Source organism: Chanodichthys erythropterus, chromosome 2 (assembly GCF_024489055.1).
Source record: "Chanodichthys erythropterus isolate Z2021 chromosome 2, ASM2448905v1, whole genome shotgun sequence".
Taxonomy (NCBI): Eukaryota; Metazoa; Chordata; class Actinopteri; order Cypriniformes; family Xenocyprididae; genus Chanodichthys; species Chanodichthys erythropterus.
Genome location: NC_090222.1, coordinates 39,740,135 through 39,765,000, shown reverse-complemented (window position 1 = coordinate 39,765,000; position 24,866 = coordinate 39,740,135). Strand labels below are relative to the sequence as shown.

General features: G+C 36.6%; 1 protein-coding gene across 1 annotated transcript in view; it reads left to right on the top strand.

Annotated features, from left to right (window-relative positions):
- Positions 1-7,735, top strand: part of csmd3a (CUB and Sushi multiple domains 3a) — a 389,031-nt gene extending 381,296 nt beyond the window's left edge. The window contains exons 66-70 of the mRNA XM_067412377.1: positions 1,517-1,675; positions 3,930-4,042; positions 4,416-4,503; positions 5,796-5,931; positions 6,021-7,735. Coding sequence (XP_067268478.1) covers positions 1,517-1,675; positions 3,930-4,042; positions 4,416-4,503; positions 5,796-5,931; positions 6,021-6,180 — 656 coding nt within the window. The 3' untranslated portion in view covers positions 6,181-7,735. The remainder of the gene's footprint in view (positions 1-1,516; positions 1,676-3,929; positions 4,043-4,415; positions 4,504-5,795; positions 5,932-6,020) is intronic.
- The last annotated feature ends 17,131 nt before the right edge of the window (positions 7,736-24,866 follow it).

Genomic DNA, 24,866 nt, shown 5'->3' with positions numbered 1-24,866 from the left:
TATCATAATTATAAATAAATAAATATTAATGATTTTGTAAAATGGCAGCAACAGCAATATGATATACCAAATATGATCATAATTATAAATAAATAAGCAAATATTATTGCTTTTATAAAAAGGCAGCAACAGCAATATGAGATACAAAACATGATTATAATTATAACTTAATAAATAAATATTAATTATTTTATAAAACAGCAGCAACAGCAATATATACAAAACATTATCATAATTATAGATAAATAAATATTAATGATTTTATAAAATGGCAGAACAGCAATATGATATGCAAAACATGAACATTATTATAAATAAATAAATAAATAAATAAATACATGCATAAATAAATAATAAGTAAATAAATGGTATTACTTTTATAAAACTGCAGATCAGCAATATGATACAAAAAACATGATCATAATTATAAATTAATAAATAAATATATATTTTTTATAAAACGGCAGCAACAACAGTATATGCAAAACATCATAATTATAAATAAATAAATAAATAAGCAAATATTATTGCTTTTATAAAAAGGCAGCAACAGCAATACGATATGCAAAACATGAACATTATTATAAATAAATAAATACATGCATACATGCATAAATAAATAATAAATAAATAAATATTATTGCTTTTATAAAAAGGCAGCAACAGCAATATGAGATACAAAACATGATTATAATTATAACTTAATAAATAAATATTAATTATTTTATAAAACAGCAGCAACAGCAATATATACAAAACATTATCATAATTATAGATAAATAAATATTAATGATTTTATAAAATGGCAGAACAGCAATATGATATGCAAAACATGATCATAATTACAAATAAATAAATAAATAAATATTAATGTTTTTTTTTAAATGGCAGAACAGCAATATGATGTACACAGCATGAATACTATTATAAATAAATAAATACATAAATAGATAGATATTAATGCCTTTATAAAATGGCAGCAACATCAATATGATAAAAAATGATTACAATTCTAAATGATAAATAAATTAATGAATATATAATTAAATATTATTGCTAATGATCTTGTAAATATACTTTTTTTTAATTAAATTATTATTATCATCTAATTTAATGTTTTCTCTTTTTATTTATTTTTTGTGCCAAACAAGAAATAATTATACAAATCTGAATATTTGTTATAAATCCACATACATTATTATTATTATTATATATTCAGGTTCAGAATAATTCTTCCTTGATTATTACAGTTCATTAGTTTAACTGTAGGCAGCTTACAGTTGTCAAAAATATAGATATAAAAGCATTTTATCAGCTTTTTTCCGGTTGAAACAGTGTTTGGAGTGAGTTGTACAGTACACACTTCACTGTGAAAGAGTCTGAGCTCGCTGTCGTTTCTGCTCCGAGGTCATTCACAGTGAGATCCGTGGAAAGAGTTTGAGGTGTTAATTGTGCTGAACACGGTGTGTAAATGGCTTCATAACCTCATCTGACACATTAAATCTTCTCATTACAGTTCCTGACGATGTGTTTGCGCCGACGTACGTGTGGAGAGGTTCGTTTGAGTATAAAGGAGTGAAGCAGCCAATGACTTTGACAATCACTAGCTTTAACGCGTCGACGGGGAAAGTCAATGTGACTCTAACGAACAGACACTCGGAGCTGCTGTTGTCAGGTGAGAAGCTGCACATACAGCTCGTGTCATAAGCACTTCTGCTCGGTGTAATCTCACCTGGGCCACACAAGCGCTCGTGGCAGGAGATGTGGAGGAATGTCACTTACTGTTCGCTCGGCTTCTCTTAAACACTGTAAATCTGCTTTTTACTGCAGTATCAGTCTCAGTCATTTATAATATCTGTTTTCTATGTGAATATATAGTAAAGTGTAATTTATTCCTGTGATCAAAGCTGAATTTTCAGCATCATTACTCCAGTCTTCAGTGTCACATGATCCTTCAGAAATCATTCTGATATGATGATTTATTATCAATGTTGAAAACAGTTGTGCTGCTTAATAATATTTTATAACCTGTGATACGTTTTCAGAATTCTTTGATGAATAAAAAGTAAAAAAAAAAAAAAAAAAATCAGCATTTATTTAAAATAGAAATCTTTTCTAACAATATACACTTCTGTTCAAAAGTTTGGGGTCAGTAATTTTTTTTTTTTTTTTTTTTTTTGAAAGAAATTAATACTTTTATTCAGCACGGATGTGTTAAATTGATAAAAAGTGAAAGTAAATATTTATATTATTAGAAAAGATTTATATTTTGAATAAATGCTTTTTAACCTTTTATTCATCAATGAATCCTGAAAAAATATCAATATCAAAAAACCAACATTGATAATAACTGAGCAGCAAATCATCATATTAGAATGATTTCTGAAGACTGGAGTAATGATGCTGGAAATTCAGCTTTGATCACAGAAATAAATTATATTTTAAAGTATATTAAAATAGAAAACCATAATTTTAAATTGTAATAATATTTCACAATATTAATGTTTTTTCTGTATTTATTATGAAATAAATGCAGCCTTAATGAGCATAAGAGACTTTGTTCAAAAACATTAAAAATAGTAATGTTTCCAAACTTTTGACTGATAGTGTGTATATATATATATATATATATATATATATATATATATATATATATATATATATATATATATATATATATATTTAATAACCAGGTGATAACTTCTGTTTTGGAAGATCCCGTGAATTAAAAATGGTTATACTGCAGGGCTGTTGAATGCTTGATTCTGATTGGTTGACGAACATTCTAAGGCGTGCAATAGAGTGCATTAGTGCCCGCCCACTTTTTCAGCACAGTTGCTTTCAGAATTTTTTTCCAACATTTCTCCCATAGGGATTTTAAAAAGTCTGTATTAAAGTGTTTTAAGCCATGAACCAAAAACAACCAGCAACAAAGTGAATCATAACATTACAATGTTTGATTTGAAGCAAAAATGTATTTGAAAATCAGACAAATACTGTGTATTTAACAGCTTTAGTGAGGGGAAAAACTACAATCCCATGAAGCATTGCGAACGGCATAATCAAATTAAAAATAATGGCGAAACAAAAAAACTACTCATTTAAAAATTCAAATATTTACGTATTTTGAGAGTGTCGGGAAACCGACTTGATTAGTGCTTCACGAGAGTGGGCGGGGTTAAAGGGCTGCGTTTAGCTTGTTTTGACTCTGATTGGTGGAATTTTCTATAGAGAATCATGGGTAATGTAGTTTTTCACCACGAATTCCACTGTTAAACATGATTAATTTGAAATAATGTGGGCTGACGGCTTCAGCAGAAGCAAATACCATCGATTAAAAACCTTGAGCTCACAGTAGGACTGACTTTAATGGTTTATAAGTTATTGTTAAAAATCAATTCCCTATGGAGGAAATGAAAGGAGTTATTACTTTCAGAGCCCTTATGAATAATTGACTCCAGTCCGTTGAATAATAATAAAATAATGCACACCTGAGGTGTAACACCGCTTTGAGTTGTGGCTGCTTTGCCACCTGTGTGTGTGTGTGTGTGTGTGTGTGTGTGTGTGTGTGTGTGTGTGTGTGTGTGTTATTTTTCTATTCAATACCCCATCATCAGTTATTCCTTACATAAATCCTCTCATTTAATTTTGTCTCTTTTTATTTGGAACTTGGACACAAACCAAAAAAAGTGTGCAAAAACAGCTTGAAACATAACTCTGAAACTAATATAAAGTTGATAGTTCAGATTTTAAATGTCTAATCGGATGCTCCACATTCAAAGCTGTTGTAAACTAGCCAATATTTACACACCTGTGACAACATATCAGTTGAATTTTATGTTATTGTAGATATAATAAATATTAATTGGCGTACATTCGCATTAATGAGCAGGTGTTCTGAATGCAACACGTTTGTCATCCTCACACAGGTGTTTACAAGAGCAGAGCGGCTCGTCTGACGCTGCGTCTGCATCACATGAGAGCTCTGCTGAAGAGCAGCTACAGCACCATCACTGACGAGACCTTGATCATGGACGGCTTCGTAAGTCACATTTACACTTTCAGAATTTAACTCCAAGTCTGTTCGAATAATGCATGAAAAATAGAGTGTGCTCATGCCCAAACCCCTCATTTTGGTCGTATATATATATATATATATATATATATATATTTGACTATTGATTCCTGCTTTATAGATGCACAGAAGTGGTGAGATTGGTTGAATATATTGTATATTTCAGAGTAGTATTTCTCCTCTGGTGCAGTAGTGCCCTGCTGTACTCCTTCACTGAACACTGTTTATGGCAATTTGAACCTCACAGTGAAAGAAAACATGTATTTTGAGAGCGATAGAGAGCAGTACCTGTGATATTGCACAGAACATGGTGTTCATCTGCGCTGTTGTTCTCCTCGAGGTCTCTGCCGACCATGAAGGAAACACGTACTTGTTTCAAGGCTTCATACAAGGGAGAGATTACGGCCCTTTTGGACTACAGAGACAAGGTGAGCTACATTTAAGTCATGTTATAAATTATATTTATAGGTGTTTGTTCAGCAAAACAAGAAATAATTATACAAATCTAATTAAATACATCCTGAATATGTAGATACAAATAAAATTATATATTATATCATAAACAGACAATATTTTATCTTTAACAGACAATAGATTTTTATAAACTTAAATATATATATGAATTAACTATAGGTATGGATTATATAGAACTATAAATTCAGTGCTAAGTGTGTAATATTTCCTGTTTAGCCCACTATAATATAATATAATATAATATAATATAATATAATATAATATAATATAATATAATATAATATAATATAATATAATATAATATAATATAATATAATATAATATAATGCTTTATATATAATGGTAAATTAAGACTTTAATTCTTTAGTTATTTCAAACATATATAATATAATATAATATAATATAATATAATATAATATAATATAATATAATATAATATAATATAATATAATATAATGCTTTATATATAATGGTAAATTAAGACTGTAATTCTTTAGTTATTTCAAACATATATAATATAATATAATATAATATAATATAATATAATATAATATAATATAATATAATATAATATAATATAATATAATATAATATAATATAATATAATATATAATATAATGCTTTATATATAATGGTAAATTAAGACTGTAATTCTATAGTTATTTCAAACATATATAATATAATATAATATAATATAATATAATATAATATAATATAATATAATATAATATAATATAATATAATATAATATAATATGGTAAATTAAGACAATTATACAATTCTTTAATAATTTCAAACATAATACAATGTGTGTGTGTGTGTGTGTGTGTGTGTGTGTGTGTGTATGTATATATATATATATATATATATATATATATATATATATATATATATATATATATATATATATATATATAAATACACACACACACACTGCATACACATAGAACAGAGAACCTGAATATATGTATATAGCTAAACACTTAATTGTGTTTTCATTATTCTAATCATCTTATTAGACACGTAGTTCCATCCATAATCACAATGTCAGTACAGTTTAATTATAATATCGTGCATCACTCATTTATGTAACAACAAATAAATCACACTATCATGTAGCTTTATTTTAATCTGATCTTAAAGTTTTACTCGAACAGTTATAAACTCATGCTGATTTTTTCAGTCATATCACTCAGATTAAAGTAGCTGAACTAAACATGACTATTTCCCATCATGCCTCATTCAGGTCTGAACATAATGGAGTCCACCAAGAGCCCGGAGATTCCCCCCAGAACCAACAGCAGCTCTGTGGCCGTTGCGATTCTTGTGCCTTTCTTTGCCCTGATTTTTGCAGGCTTTGGGTTTTATCTGTATAAACAGAGGTAGGTGCAATCTCTCCAATGAAATTAATGATGGGAAAAAGCATGGAATTCTGATGCCTGATGGTCTTCTCCTTCTCGTTTGATGGCAGGAAGTCTGATAAAGCGGAGTTCACCGGCTGCTCTGTGCATGAAAACAACAACGGTCAGGCTACATTCGAAAACCCCATGTACAACACCAGTTCCAAATCCATCGAGGGAAAGGTCGTCCGCTTCGATCCCAATCTCAATACGGTTTGCACAATGGTTTGAGGGTTTGATGCTGTCACTTTTGTGTTCCTTTAGTCTCTTCGAAGCACAGTTTGGGTTCAGTACTCACTCAGCAGCTCAAAGCTATGCGCCGATTTGCAGGAAAACGTCATGTTCTTCACAGTTCGAGTGGAGAATTATATATTATATACATCTCACTCTGAGAGTGTTGGTTTTGTATTCAAAAGCAAGCAAAACATAAAAAGATGTGTTTTTTTTTTTGTTTTTTTTATGTGAGATTGAGCAAGCGTTCACACATACAGAGATTCGCTTCATCCATGAGAGCTGCCAACGCAACAAAGTTGAGAAATGCTTAACTTTATACAAGTCAACGTGCGACTGCCAGCGAGGGAAGACATTAGATGTGATAACACGATCCGTCTATTGTCAGAAGCTCTTAGAAGAAAAGGTTCTGTATAAAACTGTAGGGTTCTTGACTCAATTTTATGTGAGTAGTGGCCAAAAGTGTCTTCACCCTTTATTCAAATATTATTTAAAGGTGCAGTATGTAATATTGACAGCCAGTGGTTAATATGGGTACTGCAGTCCAAATTCAAAATATTGGAGAGAGTTGTTTCCCCGCCCGACGCCTCCTGAGACTCTTGTGGGTTGCCAGATTGATTAAGGAAACGCAACAGGAACGAGCGCAGTTGATCTGTATTTTAAAGAGGACCTATAACACCCCTTTCACAAGATGTAATATAAGTCTCTGGTGTCTCCAGAATGTGTCTGTGAAATTTCAGCTCAAAATCCCCCACAGATCATTTATTATAGCTTGTCAAATTTGCCCCTATTTGGGTGTGATTTGCAAAAACACGCCGTTTTTGTGTGTGTCCCTTTAAATGCAAATGAGCTGCTGCTCCCCTTTCCAGAAGAGGGCGGAGCTTTAACAGCTCAACAACAACAAAGCTGGAGAATCTCACGCAGACAAAATGATTGTCAGTAACGACTGGGTTGTTCTTTTTCACGTTTTCTGGGTTGGTAGTTGCACCGGGGACCCAATTATAACACTTAAACATACAAAAAGTCAGATTTTCTTGATATGTCCCCTTTAATATGCCTCTGGTCAGCTTTTCAGATGGATGCCGAGGCTCTTTAGGTCTGGTAGTATCTGCGATCTCTGACCCAGTTTGTTTGCTGGTTTTAATGGCTGCAATACGCTGTGTTTTCCACCAACTGGCAACCCGATGTGTCGAAATACTATTGGGTGAATTGGCTGTAGGCGGAGTCACACAGACTGAAACAAAAACAGACATTCAGACAGAGAACGCATGTTTCGAAGTAGAATAACTGCAGCATTGTTTCTCAGAGAAACAACTTAGCCTGTTTCCTAAATGTCTGCAAATGTATTATAGTATTTTTATGCTTTAGTACAGTCAAAAACTTACAAACTGCACCTTTAGAAATGTGTTAGAGATTTCATAAGCATATTGCATAGTTGTGCTTCGAGTCGATTGCTTTATTTGTGATAATAATGCAATGAAACATGACAAACAATGCAACATTATTTTAACATTATATTATGAACACATGCAAATATTAGAAAAAACAATGAAATATTAATAACTGATTATGTTTTGAGTTGGTTTTTTTTTCATAGTAAAATAAAACCTGCACTCTAAAAAATGGGTCAAATATGGACAAGCCCAACCGTTGGGTTTAAAATTTAATTACAATATTTAAACCAACAGCTGGGTTTTTCCATATTTGACCCTGTTGTTTGCCAACTGATTTTGTCAGATAAATACCTTCACTGAGTTTGATGTTTTGTTCTTCCCTCATATTTTAAAAATATAAAATATTTCATCAAAATATTTCTATTTTGATGGTTTAATCAAACTTGTAGGGTCACTTTTGCACACTACTATATGCTTACAAGCTGCTTAATTCATAAATTTAATTGGAATTAAACTTGAATTCAAATAAAGTAAAACTAAATCCATAAAGTGACTCCATGATGGAACCCCTGACGGAATCTTTAAGGTTCCATATAGAACCTTTTCTTCTAAGAGTGTCGACAAAATGAAGTTAATGTTCTGTATGATTTCTCTGCTTTAAAAAAATGATGCATGTAGAACCTTGTCAGAAATCATGAGCGTTTGAAGTCCGTTCATGCATTTATAATCATGATGTGATGCTTCAGTGCTGCTGCGATTTATATTCCGACTCTTTGCTCATTTGTAGCGGCAAGAAATCTGGTTCTTAATCAAATTAGCTTGTTTTTTACCGCCAGCGTGAGATAGAAGGACTGTATGTGTGAACGTCCCTTCAGACGTCGTCCCATCATTGCAGTGCGCTTAAACGTACAAACCTCCTGCAGATCAAGCCGCTTATTGGATGATGCTCGCCATTCAAGCATAAACTTCAGTAAAAATCATTTTCATCTGCGAGTGTTTTAAAGGTGAAGTTTGTCATATTTTTCAATGTTTGAATGCATTCTCTGTCAATGTAAGCAAGCCATTCTTAGGTTGACTTTCTGAGGAGCGAAACACTGTGGTGCTTTTCACTACATTTCTCTTTTTGATCGATCATCTTCTGGCGTGTGCAAGGGGCTGTTCACACGGGAACACGTTCTAGTGTTAAAACAGCTCAGAACAGAAGACATGTTTATACACTGCCGGACAAAAGTTTGGAATAACTATGATTTTTTTAAAACGTTTTTGAAAGAGTCTCTTCTGCTCACCAAGGCTGTGTTTATTTGTTCAAAATTACAGTAAAAATTGTAAAAATATATTACAATTTAAAGTAACTGTTTTCCATGTGAATATAAAGTAAAGTGTAATTTATTTCTGTGATCAAAGCTGAATTTACTGCATCATTACTGCAGTCTTATCAGTTATTATCAGTAGTAATATTAAGGTTTTTACTTTATTTTTGACCAAATAAATGCTGCTTTGGTGAGATGTTTTATTACAAAATCTTAATAATTCCAGACTTTTGACCAGTAGTGTAGGCGCTTTAAATCTCACCAGTGCTAATAAACGCTCAACTGTACTGTAAATATACAGATTCATCTTATTGCTCCATTATTTCAAATCTTCAGTACATCTTTAAGGTGCAAAATGCTGATAAAAACTATGAGGAAGCAGCCAAAGGCATTCATCTAGCGCATTTACAAATTCTATTTGTTTAGGGAATAAAAATGGTTCTTAAAGGGGTCATCAAAAAAACAGTATGAGTTTATCAGTGACTCAGTTCTGGACTCGCGCCAAAACTCCTGTTTTATTCAACGAATCTCTTAGTTACATCATGTTTGCACTGTTAGTTATGATGAAAGCATTCGTTAGTGAGTTTCAATGACGAGATCACTGCTTTCATGATCTCAACAACATGTCTGTGATCGACTACAATGTTCATCAGCCAATCACAGCAGTGGGCGTTTCCACTGAAGTCTCACAGCAGACACGCCCCTTAAAACAAAGCGTTCAAATCAGAGGGTAGGAAAAATGCCTTTTATTTCTAAATTATGACAATTTTTGATGTAAAAATCATACTAACATTATAGGTGCACCCTAGGAAACATTATAAAACAATAAAACAACACAGTTCATGACCCCTTTTAAAAGAATAACAACTAGCATTAAAAATCAAACAAACAAACAAAAACAGTGCAGAAGGAACACAAGAAAGCGTCCTTAATGAACGGCCCTTAAAAGTGGGAAACAATCACTATTTTTGCAATTGCATTTGGTGATGCTAAAATTACACTCTTCACCTTTAAATTAGAGATATTAACTTTTTTAAAGAGGACCTATCATGTGTTTTTGGGCTCTACTAGAACAGGTTTTCCTGCTTGAATGTTGATTATTTTCCTCATATTCTCCATTGTTGCAGCTCCTCTCTTCCCAGTCTGTCAGTAACGCTCTGTTTCTTTGAAGCCCCTCCTTCTGAAAAGCACACTGTGCTCTGATTGGTCAGCTGGAGCAGTGTGTTGTGATTGGTGTTTTGGGAAATGTCCCGCCCCTTATCATAACCGCCAGTTTCAACACACTACTAACTCACTCAACCAGGCCCCGCCCCTTTATTCTGCATATGAATTATGTAAATGAGGAATATTGAAACACATAACTGCTTAAAAGCATAATAGGTCCTCTTTAAGTAAATTCAGCTATTGCGTTATTCATCATGTTTTATTTAGATTTATATTGAATATTCACAATCATGTGACTGGCTAATAGCAGATTTCCTGCTTCTAAACGCTCCGTTTCATAACTCATAATAGTGCCTTGTATGATATTTCACTGGTGTTTTGTGGGGAGAATTTGGGGTTTAGTTTTCTGTTTATCTATTTATCAACTACAGTTTAGTAATGGCTTAATTGTCCTACAGAAAGTCACTTTTGCACATACCTGCCAAATATAATCAGATATAGCGTCAGTGCTATGTTTGAGCTCTCTGTGCCGCGGCTCATCATGTCTCTCATTCACACAGATGTTTTTGCTCAGTGTTTTGTTTGATGTGTTTTCCTCTCACTATTCTCATCAGTGACGTGAAATATCAAACACTGACAAAGATTTAGGATTGGGTCCGTCGCCCTTGTAAATGCATTCATATCAAATGTACAGATATTTAAACTTTTTTGAAAAGAGTTATATTTTTGTGAGAAATTTGTAAAATAAAAGGTTATGTAAATATCCATTTGTAAATGCCATTTACAAATAAAAAGTAATTTGCTTTTCTACATCTGTTGGAGTATTTCTTATAGCTGTGTCTGTATGATGAGCGGATGAGGACTGACTGCATGAAATGTTTCAAAATCACAGACAAATCACACAAGAGTTAAAGTCTTTTCTGCTCACCAAGGCTGAATTCATTTGATCAAAAATACAGTAAAAATTGTGAAATATTATTACAATGTAAAATATCTGTTTTCTATGTGAATATATGGTAAAGTGTAATTTATTCCTGTGATCAAAGCTGAATTTTCAGCATCATTACTCCAGTCTTCAGTGTCACATGATCCTTCAGAAATCATTCTAATATGATGAAACATTTATGAATATTATCAATGTTTAAAACAGTTGTGTACAATTATTTTTTCAGAATTCTTTGAATAGAAAGTTGAGAAGAACAGCATTTATTTGAAGTAGAAAACATTTTATAAATGTTTTTTCTGTCACTTTTGATCAGTTTAATGCATCCTTGCTGAAAAAAAATGGACCTAAAAATAAATGAAATTATTATTGTTCATAAAAAGCACCAACACTGAATTTACTAATTGATCAACTAATAATGCATGATTGTACAGGTTGTGCTAAAATGTTTCCCATGACTGAGTGACTGTTTGAGCTTCTTTGGTAGTTTATTTAGATTCATTAGCTAAAAGAGTATTTTAGTTCATTTGAATGAATAACAAAACTGTCTGTAAAGGTCTCAATATTTATAAACTTTGAGGTTATTACTACACTCTAAAAAATGCTGGTTTAGAAACAACCCAAGTTGGGTTGAAAATGGACAAACCCAGCAATGGGTTGTTTGTTTTAACCCAGCAATTGGGTTGTTTTAACCCAGAGATCGGGTTGTTTTAACTCGGCGTTTGGGTTGTTTTAACCCAGTGAATGGGTTGTTTTAACCCAGTGATTGGGTTGTTTTAACCCAGTGACTGGGTTGTTTAACCAAGATATTGGGTCGTTTTAACCCACCAATTGGGTTGTTTTAACCCAGACATTGGGTTGTTTTAACCCAGAGATTGGGTTGTTTTAACCCAGAGATCAGGTTGTTTTAACTCTGCGTTTGGGTTGTTTTAACCCGGTGAATGGGTTGTTTTAACCCAGAGATTGGGTTGTTTTAACCCAGTGATTGGGTTGTTTAACCCAGAGATTGGGTCGTTTTTAACCCACCAATTGGGTTGTTTTAACCCAGACATTGGGTTGTTTTAACCCAGAGATTGGGTTGTTTTAACTCAGTGGTTGGGTTGTTTTAACCCACCAATTGGGTTGTTTTAACCCAGAGATCGGGTTGTTTTAACTCGGCGTTTGAGTTGTTTTAACCCAGTGAATGGGTTGTTTTAACCCAGTGAATGGGTTGTTTTAACCCAGAGATTGGGTTGTTTTAACCCAGAGATTGGGTTGCTTTAACCCAGTGATTGGGTTGTTTTAACCCAGTGATTGGGTTGTTTTAACCCAGAGATTGGGTTGTTTTAACTCAGTGGTTGGGTTGTTTTAACCCACCAATTGGGTTGTTTTAACCCAGAGATCGGGTTGTTTTAACTCGGCGTTTGGGTTGTTTTAACCCAGTGAATGGGTTGTTTTAACCCAATGAATGGGTTGTTTTAACCCAGTGATTGGGTTGTTTTAACCCAGAGATTGGGTCGTTTTTAACCCACCAATTGGGTTGTTTTAACCCAGACATTGGGTTGTTTTAACCCAGAGATTGGGTTGTTTTAACTCAGTGGTTGGGTTGTTTTAACCCAGAGATTGGGTGGTTTTAACCCACGATTGGGTTGTTTTAACCTAGTGAATGGGTTGTTTTAACCCAGAGATTGGGTTGTTTTAACCCAGAGATTGGGTTGTTTTAACCTAGTGAATGGGTTGTTTTAACCTAGAGATTGGGTTGTTTTAACCAAGAGATTGGGTTGTTTTAACCTAGTGAATGGGTTGTTTTAACCTAGTGAATGGGTTGTTTTAACCCAGAGATTGGGTTGTTTTAAACCAGAGATTGGGTTGTTTTAACCCAGAGATTGGGTCATTTTTAACCCAGAGATTGCGTGGTTTTAACCCAGAGATTGGGTTGTTTTAACCCAGAGATTGGGTCATTTTAACCCACCGATTGGGTTGTTTTAACCCAGTAATTGGGTTGTTTTAACCCAGAGATCGGGTTGTTTTAACTCGGCGTTTGGGTTGTTTTAACCCAGTGATTGGGTTGTTTTAACCCAGAGATTGGGTTGTTTTAACCCAGTGATTGGGTTGTTTTAACCCAGAGATTGGGTCGTTTTAACCCACCAATTGGGTTGTTTTAACCCAGACATTGGGTTGTTTTAACCCAGAGATTGGGTTGTTTTAACTCAGTGGTTGGGTTGTTTTAACCCAGAGATTGGGTGGTTTTAACCCACAGATTGGGTTGTTTTAACCCAGAGATTGGGTTGTTTTAACCCAGAGATTGGGTTGTTTTAACCTAGTGAATGGGTTGTTTTAACCCAGAGATTGGGTTGTTTTAACCCAGAGATTGGGTTGTTTTAACCCAGAGATCGGGTTGTTTTAACCTAGTGAATGGGTTGTTTTAACCTAGAGATTGGGTTGTTTTAACCAAGAGATTGGGTTGTTTTAACCAAGAGATTGGGTTGTTTTAACCTAGTGAATGGGTTGTTTTAACCCAGAGATTGGGTTGTTTTAAACCAGAGATTGGGTTGTTTTAACCCAGAGATTGGGTCATTTTTAACCCAGAGATTGCGTGGTTTTAACCCAGAGATTGGGTTGTTTTAACCCAGAGATTGGGTCATTTTAACCCACCGATTGGGTTGTTTTAACCCAGAGGTTGCGTGGTTTTAACCCAGAGATTGGGTTGTTTTAACCCAGTGAATGGGTTTTTAACCCAGAGATTGGATTATTTAACCCAGAGATTGGGTCATTTTAGCCCACCGATTGGGTTGTTTTAACCCAGAGATTGGGTTGTTTTAACTCGGTGGTTGGGCTGTTTTAACCCAGAGATTGAGTTGTTTTAACCCAGTGAATGGGTTGTTTTAACCCAGTGATTGGGTTGTTTTTAACCCAGTGATTGGGTTGTTTTTAACCAAGTGAATTGGGTTGTTTTAACCAGGCGAACAGGTTCTTTTAACCCAAAGATTGGGTTGTTTTAACTCAGAGATGAGATCTTTGGGTTAAAACAACATATTTGCCTGGTTAAAATAACCCAATTCACTGGGTTAAAACAAACCCAGAGATGAGATTGGGTTGTTTTAACCAGGCGAATAGATTGTTTTAACCCAAAGATTGGGTTGTTTTAACCCAGAGATTGGGTGGTTTTAACCCACGATTGGGTTGTTTTAACCTAGTGAATGGGTTGTTTTAACCCAGAGATTGGGTTGTTTTAACCCAGAGATCGGGTTGTTTTAACCTAGTGAATGGGTTGTTTTAACCTAGAGATTGGGTTGTTTTAACCAAGAGATTGGGTTGTTTTAACCTAGTGAATGGGTTGTTTTAACCCAGAGATTGGGTTGTTTTAAACCAGAGATTGGGTTGTTTTAACCCAGAGATTGGGTCATTTTTAATCCAGAGATTGCGTGGTTTTAACCCAGAGATTGGGTTGTTTTAACCCAGAGATTGGGTCGTTTTAACCCACCGATTGGGTTGTTTTAACCCAGCAATTGGGTTGTTTTAACCCAGAGATCGGGTTGTTTTAACTCGGCGTTTGGGTTGTTTTAACCCAGTGAATGGGTTGTTTTAACCCAGAGATTGGGTTGTTTTAACCCAGTGATTGGGTTGTTTTAACCCAGTGACTGGGTTGTTTAACCCAGAGATTGGGTCGTTTTAACCCACCAATTGGGTTGTTTTAACCCAGACATTGGGTTGTTTTAACTCAGTGGTTGGGTTGTTTTAACCCAGAGATTGGGTGGTTTTAACCCACAGATTGGGTTGTTTTAACCCAGAGATTGGGTTGTTTTAACCCAGAGATTGGGTTGTTTTAACCTAGTGAATGGGTTGTTTTAACCCAGAGATTGGGTTGTTTTAACCCAGAGATCGGGTTGTTTTAACCTAGTGAATGGGTTGTTTTAACCTAGAGATTGGGTTGTTTTAACCAAGAGATTGGGTTGTTTTAACCTAGTGAATGGGTTGTTTTAACCCAGAGATTGGGTTGTTTTAAACCAGAGATTGGGTTGTTTTAACCCAGAGATTGGGTCATTTTTAACCCAGAGATTGCGTGGTTTTAACCCAGAGATTGGGTTGTTTTAACCCAGAGATTGGGTCATTTTAACCCACCGATTGGGTTGTTTTAACCCAGAGGTTGCGTGGTTTTAACCCAGAGATTGGGTTGTTTTAACCCAGTGAATGGGTTTTTAACCCAGAGATTGGATTATTTAACCCAGAGATTGGGTCATTTTAGCCCACCGATTGGGTTGTTTTAACCCAGAGATTGGGTTGTTTTAACTCGGTGGTTGGGCTGTTTTAACCCAGAGATTGGGTGGTTTTAACCCAGAGATTGAGTTGTTTTAACCCAGTGAATGGGTTGTTTTAACCCAGTGATTGGGTTGTTTTTAACCCAGTGATTGGGTTGTTTTTAACCCAGTGAATTGGGTTGTTTTAACCAGGCGAACAGGTTCTTTTAACCCAAAGATTGGGTTGTTTTAACTCAGAGATGAGATCTTTGGGTTAAAACAACATATTTGCCTGGTTAAAATAACCCAATTCACTGGGTTAAAACAAACCCAGAGATGAGATTGGGTTGTTTTAACCAGGCGAATAGATTGTTTTAACCCAAAGATTGGTTTGTTTTAACCCAGAGATTGGGTGGTTTTAACCCACGATTGGGTTGTTTTAACCTAGTGAATGGGTTGTTTTAACCCAGAGATTGGGTTGTTTTAACCCAGAGATCGGGTTTTTTTAACCTAGTGAATGGGTTGTTTTAACCTAGAGATTGGGTTGTTTTAACCAAGAGATTGGGTTGTTTTAACCCAGAGATCGGGTTGTTTTAACCTAGTGAATGGGTTGTTTTAACCTAGAGATTGGGTTGTTTTAACCAAGAGATTGGGTTGTTTTAACCTAGTGAATGGGTTGTTTTAACCCAGAGATTGGGTTGTTTTAAACCAGAGATTGGGTTGTTTTAACCCAGAGATTGAGTCATTTTTAATCCAGAGATTGCGTGGTTTTAACCCAGAGATTGGGTTGTTTTAACCCAGAGATTGGGTCGTTTTAACCCACCGATTGGGTTGTTTTAACCCAGCAATTGGGTTGTTTTAACCCAGAGATCGGGTTGTTTTAACTCGGCGTTTGGGTTGTTTTAACCCAGTGAATGGGTTGTTTTAACCCAGAGATTGGGTTGTTTTAACTCAGTGGTTGGGTTGTTTTAACCCAGACATTGGGTTGTTTTAACCCAGAGATTGGGTTGTTTTAACTCAGTGGTTGGGTTGTTTTAACCCAGAGATTGGGTGGTTTTAACCCACAGATTGGGTTGTTTTAACCCAGAGATTGGGTTGTTTTAACCCAGAGATTGGGTTGTTTTAACCTAGTGAATGGGTTGTTTTAACCCAGAGATTGGGTTGTTTTAACCCAGAGATCGGGTTGTTTTAACCTAGTGAATGGGTTGTTTTAACCTAGAGATTGGGTTGTTTTAACCAAGAGATTGGGTTGTTTTAACCTAGTGAATGGGTTGTTTTAACCCAGAGATTGGGTTGTTTTAAACCAGAGATTGGGTTGTTTTAACCCAGAGATTGGGTCATTTTTAACCCAGAGATTGCGTGGTTTTAACCCAGAGATTGGGTTGTTTTAACCCAGAGATTGGGTCATTTTAACCCACCGATTGGGTTGTTTTAACCCAGAGGTTGCGTGGTTTTAACCCAGTGAATGGGTTTTTAACCCAGAGATTGGATTATTTAACCCAGAGATTGGGTCATTTTAGCCCACCGATTGGGTTGTTTTAACCCAGAGATTGGGTTGTTTTAACTCGGTGGTTGGGCTGTTTTAACCCAGAGATTGGGTGGTTTTAACCCAGAGATTGAGTTGTTTTAACCCAGTGAATGGGTTGTTTTAACCCAGTGATTGGGTTGTTTTTAACCCAGTGATTGGGTTGTTTTTAACCCAGTGAATTGGGTTGTTTTAACCAGGCGAACAGGTTCTTTTAACCCAAAGATTGGGTTGTTTTAACTCAGAGATGAGATCTTTGGGTTAAAACAACATATTTGCCTGGTTAAAATAACCCAATTCACTGGGTTAAAACAAACCCAGAGATGAGATTGGGTTGTTTTAACCAGGCGAATAGATTGTTTTAACCCAAAGATTGGGTTGTTTTAACCCAGCGAATGAGTTAAATGTTTGCTGGGTAGTTTCTATATGTCTGGCTTAAAATGAACCAAAAAGAGTTTGGAAAAAAAACAAATTTCTGGGTTTGTCCATTTTCAACCCAACTCAGGTTGTTTTTAACCCAGCATTTTTTAGAGTGTAATTTCCCCCATCTTCGGCCCAGTGTTATTTTACATTTTATTATCATTTTATTAATATTTTTAATTTGCAATTACTTTTATATTTTTAGTTTTATTATTTATAAATATAATATTTTTAGTTCACGCTAATTTTGGTTTAATTTTTAATTTCAATTTCATTGCGCTTTTGCCATTTTATTTTTATTATTATTATTTTTTTTTAATATTGCTATTTAGGTTGAATTTATTTTCATTTCAGTTTTAGTTCTTTTTTATTTCCAGTTATTAATTTTAGTGCTTCAACTTTATTTCCTTAACTAATATTAACTAATATTGATGTTTCATTTTATTTCAGCTATATTTCAAGTTGAAAGTGAGCCTTGCGTAACAGGATAATATTAGCTCAGTATTATTAGTATGCACACTGGAACTTTTTCTGTCATTATTTGGGTCACATCAGTTCTAATCTTGCATGCTTTTCAGAATGAATAACACGTGATTTGGGACACAGTGTTTGTCCGGCATGATTCTGCATGATGAATGATGATGTTTCATGCGATCTTGAACACTAGCAGTACTTGAAAGCTACATGTGACATGAAAGTGGAGGATCAAACGGATTGTGGGACTTCTACACTCCCGAACTTCAAAGTGGATGCTGTTAGCTCCTTCCAGTATTGAGACGGGATCAATTATTGATGAGGAATGGAGTGAGAGCGACAGGTTTACAGGTGGTGACGGCGTATAAACAAAGCCGATGTTGATCAAATGAAGCACGATACAACAGGACAATTTGTCCAGTCCTTTGTGAATTAAAATGAAGAGAGCAGCAGTTCTCAAAGACCAGCAAGTAAATGAAATGCATTGCCTTTGGTTTTACTTCATTAGTGACAAAGAAAAGCTCTGATCCAGTGAGCTGACTACATAGGCAGCAAGATATCAGGCATCTAAGGTGAAGTCTGTCCCAATTAGCAGCAGCCCTCCTGAAAGTCTGCAACCTGCACGCCACCATCTTTGCTTATAGGCTCATGTGACTGGAGTGGCAGGAAATGACATCGCTGATTGGCTGATGGCAGCACAAGAACACGCCCACTAGGGACCGTCCTGGGCTGCATGTGACATCCAGGGCAGCAGACAAGCAAGGATATATTTTCTGTTCTTATTTTAAACATTAACTTTGATTTGTGCTTAAAACAAGAAAAAGACAACTACACTCTTAAAAATAAAGATTCTTTACTGGCATCGATGGAATCTTTCCATTCCACAAAATGTTATTCAGATTATTAAAATGTTCTTCACTCTAAGAAAAAAATGTTCTTCTATGGTATTTCTACAAAACTCCCCTTTGGGAACATTTATTTTTAAGAGCATATGTTAAAATAAACATAAATCAAGATACAGTATTGGCCAAAAGTCCGGAGGGGATGTTTGTGTTTAATGACCCTACAAGTTTGATTAAACCATCAAAATATGAGCCATTATTATCATAAATAAAACAATTGACTCCATTATTAATAATATTTGAATAAAGGGTGAAGATGTCAAACACTTTTGGCCACTACTGTATATCCTTGAAAACTTTTAATATATTATGTATCATAAAATGTGTCATTTTAAAGATTTTTTAGATTTTGTTACTGGTAAACAAGACAAAAAACTTGAATGAATGAGGAAATATAATGTTGTTTTTTCTCTCAGCAGGTTTTGATGAGCTCCCCTGAATTCTCTCTGCTGAAGCTGAGTCTGTCACTGAGTCTGCTTCTGTGTGAACTGCAGGTGACACCGAGGTGATGATGAGGTGCCTCAGACACACATTCACACATATGAACTTCACCAGCCTACACTCTAAAAAGCACTGGGTTAAAAATGACCCAGGATCTTGGTAACACAAAAACGACCCAAACACTGGGTTATTACATCTGACCCAGGATCTTGGTAACGCAAAAATGACCCAAACACTGAGTTGTTACGTCTGACCCAGGATCTTGGTAACACAAAAACGACCCAAACACTGGGTTATTACGTCTGACCCAGGATCAGGGTAACACAAAAACGACCCAAACGCTGGGTTGTTACGTCTGACCCAGGATCTTGGTAACACAAAAACGACCCAAATGCTGGGTTGTTACGTCAGACCCAGGATCTGGGTGTCACAAAAATGACCCAAACGTTGGGTTGTTACGTCTGACCCATGATCTGGGTAAAGCAAAAACGACCCAATCACTGAGTTGTTACGTCTGACCCAGGATCTTGGTAACGCAAAAATGACCCAAACACTGGGTTGTTACGTCTGACCCAGGATCTTGGTAACACAAAAACGACCCAAACACTGGGTTATTACATCTGACCCAGGATCTTGGTAACACAAAAACGACCCAAACGCTGGGTTGTTACGTCTGACCCAGGATCTTGTTAACACAAAAACGACCCAATCACTGAGTTGTTATGTCGGAACCAGGATCTGGGTAAGGCAAAACTACCCAATCACTGAGTTGTTACATCTGACCCAGGATCTTGGTAACACAAAAACGACCCAAATGCTGGGTTGTTACGTCTGACCCAGGATCTTGGTAACACAAAAACGACCCAAACACTGGGTTGTTACGTCTGACCCAGGATCTTGGTAACGCAAAAACTACCCAATCACTGGGTTGTTACGTCTGACCCAGGATCTTGGTAACACAAAAACGACCCAAACACTGGGTTATTACATCTGACCCAGGATCTTGGTAACGCAAAAACTACCCAATCACTGGGTTGTTACGTCTGACCCAGGATCTTGGTAACACAAAAACGACCCAAACACTGGGTTATTACATCTGACCCAGGATCTTGGTAACACAAAAACGACCCAAACACTGGGTTGTTACGTCTGACCCAGGATCTTGGTAACACAAAAATGACCCAAACACTGGGTTATTACATCTGACCCAGGATCTTGGTAACACAAAAACTACCCAAACACTGGGTTGTTACGTCTGACCCAGGATCTTGGTAACACAAAAACGACCCAAACACTGGGTTATTACATCTGACCCAGGATCTTGGTAACACAAAAACTACCCAAACACTGGGTTATTACGTCTGACCCAGGATCTTGGTAACACAAAAACGACCCAAACACTGGGTTGTTACGTCTGACCCAGGAGCTGGGTAACACAAAAACGACCCAAACACTGGGTTATTACATCTGACCCAGGATCTTGGTAACACAAAAACGACCCAAACACTGGGTTATTACATCTGACCCAGGATCTTGGTAACACAAAAACTACCCAAACACTGGGTTGTTACGTCTGACCCAGGATCTTGGTAACACAAAAACGACCCAAACACTGGGTTGTTACGTCTGACCCAGGAGCTGGGTAACACAAAAACGACCCAAACACTGGTTTATTACATCTGACCCAGGATCTTGGTAACACAAAAACGACCCAAACACTGGGTTATTACATCTGACCCAGGATCTTGGTAACACAAAAACTACCCAAACACTGGGTTATTACGTCTGACCCAGGATCTTGGTAACACAAAAACGACCCAAACACTGGGTTGTTACGTCTGACCCAGGAGCTGGGTAACACAAAAACGACCCAAACACTGGGTTATTACATCTGACCCAGGATCTTGGTAACACAAAAACGACCCAAACACTGGGTTATTACATCTGACCCAGGATCTTGGTAACACAAAAACGACCCAAACACTGGTTTATTACATCTGACCCAGGATCTTGGTAACACAAAAACGACCCAAACACTGGTTTATTACATCTGACCCAGGATCTTGGTAACACAAAAACTACCCAAACACTGGGTTGTTACGTCTGACCCAGGATCTTGGTAACACAAAAACGACCCAAACACTGGGTTATTACATCTGACCCAGGATCTTGGTAACACAAAAACGACTCAAACACTGGTTTATTACATCTGACCCAGGATCTTGGTAACACAAAAACGACCCAAACACTGGGTTGTTACGTCTGACCCAGGATCTTGGTAACACAAAAACGACCCAAACACTGGGTTATTACATCTGACCCAGGATCTTGGTAACACAAAAACTACCCAAACACTGGGTTGTTACGTCTGACCCAGGATCTTGGTAACACAAAAACGACCCAAACACTGGGTTGTTACGTCTGACCCAGGATCTTGGTAACACAAAAACTACCCAAACACTGGTTTATTATGTCTGACCCAGGATCTGGGTAACACAAAAACTACCCAAACACTGAAAAAATAATTTTAAAAAATGACCCAAAAGGCTCAAAGCAGGACATTTAGGACTTTTCAATTGTAATTTGATCTCATTATAATGCTCTGATTAGTCACGCAGTCAGGTTGCAGTACAGGTAGAAGGCCTCACCGAACTGGTGCTTAAAGAGCTGATGTGTTTGCCAGAAAGAAGAGACACCCATATGATTCTGGTTTGCAATAGCTCTCTTTTAAATGGGATCTCCTGTCATGAGAGTAAACACATCACAGCAGCTACGGAAACAACAACAACAATAGAGGGAAGACGGCAAGCAAAAACAGTAATTTCCCAAGCAACCTACTGCATAAGGAAGAGAAAAACCCAGAGTGTCACTGCTCTGCAATTACCTTGCTAGGTAATTACTCAGCGGAGCTCTGTTTTTGGGGCTAGATTATATTTAATCTGCTGATGAAGGGTCTTTTTTGATGAGCCGTGTAATTAAATATCGTAGATTGAAAACTTTGAATTGAGAACTGCTAAGTTGAACTCTTTCTTCCTGCTATGTATTTGATAGGGGATGAATTAAAAACGTATAATGCTCTGTTTTCAGCCTGCTGAGCAAATCGAATCATTTTCACAAGAATCCTTTCAGTCTCTGTGTTGTAAAACTAATGATGTCACGTGCTTCCAGAAAGTCTTTGGATTTCAATAAAACAAAGTCGGGAAGCAGTTGGAAAACATTTCCTCTAGCAGATTGAGGTTTTCTCCTCCATCTGCGTCTCTCTCACGACTGCAGTAATTATCAAGGTAATGGTGCTTATCATGCATGAAATATGAATATAATTTACATAAATTGTCCTTGATAGTCCAAAAGATTCTTAACGAAAACGGGGGGGCGCTTTAAATATTTTAGGGATTTCCGAGTGGAAGGGAAGAGTGGCTGGCGTTATGAATCTGAAGCTGACATTTTCTCCAGGATAACAGACAAGCTGCAGCTTTGCAGTCTATCATAGCATACTTGACATTTTGGCAGGGGACAGCGCTTGAGATTACAGCAGATAAAGCCTGAGGCTGCAGGAGTAGATGTGGTGTCGATGCACACGACGAGACGCTATTTTAATTCCCCAACGCAGGAGTCTCTTTGGACCGAGCCGTCCCTCAGAGACTCGTTCAGCACATCTTCTACAGTCGTTTCATCAGAGAGTCACAATATGCTGAGACTTACAGAGAGACTCTCAAACTTTTACAAAACTACAATCTCTATTGCAGTGAATTCTCAAGGTGAACCGGACAAAAAACACAGTAAAATTGTTTGCAGAATCTTCATACTGCTCTTTTACTAACAATGAAAGCATATCGGCACGTGAACCATTGAAATTTCAAAATGTTTTGAACTTTTATGACATAACAAAGCCTTGTTTAATGAAACCACGTGACTTTGGCAGTTTGCTACACGCTCCGAAGCACTGGTTCAAAACAAAAGATTTGTAAAGCTTCATGAAGCAGTGTTTTGAAATCGCCCATCACTAGATATTGTTGAATGAAGTCGTTATTTTGTTCTTGTTCTTGATAACATTAAGGTTGAACCACTGTAGTCACATGAACTGTTTTAAATATGTCTTTAGTAGCTTTCTGGGGCATTGAAAGTGTAAATTATCTTACTGTCAATGAAGGCCTCACTGAGCCATCAGATTTGATCAATTTGTGTTCTGAAGATGAACGAAGGTCTTACGGGTGTGGAACGACATGAGGTTGAGTAATTAATGACAGAATTTTCATTTTTGGGTGAACTAACCCTTTAATTCTAAAATTAATGTTCAATGATTTTTCTACTCCAATTAATTTTTTAAATATTTACACAGGTACTGTCACAACTTGCTTTCATGACAAATTTACTAACAGGTGAATATATAAGTGCATATATTCCCCTCTAGAGTTAATTTCTCTAGTGAACTAACATGCTGCGGACACTAAATGACTGACCTGAGGTAAATGCAATGCTACGTGAGATATTATTCTCAAGCCGTTTTATCGATGTCTTTCTGCGGGTGAAACACTAGTTGAGAGATTACATGTAAACATATCTATGTATAGATCGTCTGTTCTTCTTCTGTGCTTTTTCCTGTCGTGTCGGTTAGCAAACAGCGTTGCATTACCGCACACGCCTCCTTCTGGACTGGAGTGTGGATCACCTGTGACCGACTGTATTCGTCGCCTGACTGTATGCACCGAAACATGACGTTCCTAATATACACTATATTGACAAAAGTTTTGGGACGCCTGCCTTTACATGCACATGAACTTTAATGACATCCCCTTCTTGATCCGTAGGGTTTGATATGGAGTTGGCCCACCTTTTGCAGCTATAACAGCTTTAACTCTTCTCGGAAGGCTTTCCACAAGGTTTAGGTTTAATTTTTGACCATTCTTCTCATTTATGAGGTCAGGCAGTGATGTTGGTGAGAAGGTCTGGCTCACAGTCTCCGCTCTAATTCATCTCAAAGGTGTTCTGTCGGGTTGAGGTCAGGACTCTGTGCAGGCCAGTCAAGTTCCTCCACACCAAACTCTCTCATCCATGTCTTTATGGACCTTGCTTTGTGCACTGGTGCGCAGTCATGTTGGAACAGGAAACTGTTCAAACTGTTCCAACAATGTTGGGATCATGAAATTGTCCAAAATGTCTTGGTATGCTGAAGCATTCAGAGTTCCTTTCACTGGAACTAAGGGTTCAAGCCCAACCCCTGAAAAACAACCCCACAGCATAATCCCCCTCCACCAAACTTTACACTCGGCACAATGCAGTCAGGCAAGAACTGTTCTTCTGGCAACCCCCAAACCCAGACTCGTCCATCAGATTGTCAGACAGAGAAGCGTGATTGGTCACTCCAGAGAACACGTGTCCACTGCTCTAGAGTCCAGTGACGGCGTGCTTTACACCACAGCATCCGATGCTTTGCATTGCACTTGGTGATGTAAGGCTTGGATGCAGCTGCTCGGCCATGGAGACTCCATGAAGCTCTCTACACACTGTTCTTGAGCTAATCTGAAGCCCACATGAAGTTTGGAGGTCTGTAGCTATTGACTCTGTGGAAAGTTGCTGACTTCTGTGCACCGTGTGCCTCAGCATGTGCTGACCCCGCTCTGTGATTTTACGTGGCCGACCACTTCGTGACTGAGTTTCTGTTGTTCCCAATTGCTTCCTCTTTGTTATGAGTCCACTAACAGATGACCGTGGGATATTTAGTAGTGAGGAAATTTCACGAATGGACTTATTGCACAGGTGCCAACCTATCACGGTACCACGCTTGAATTCACTGAGCTCCTGAGAGCAACCCATTCTTTCACAAATGTTTGTAGAAGCAGTCTGGATTCCTTGATTTTATACACCTGTGACCATGGAAGTGATTGGAACACCTGAA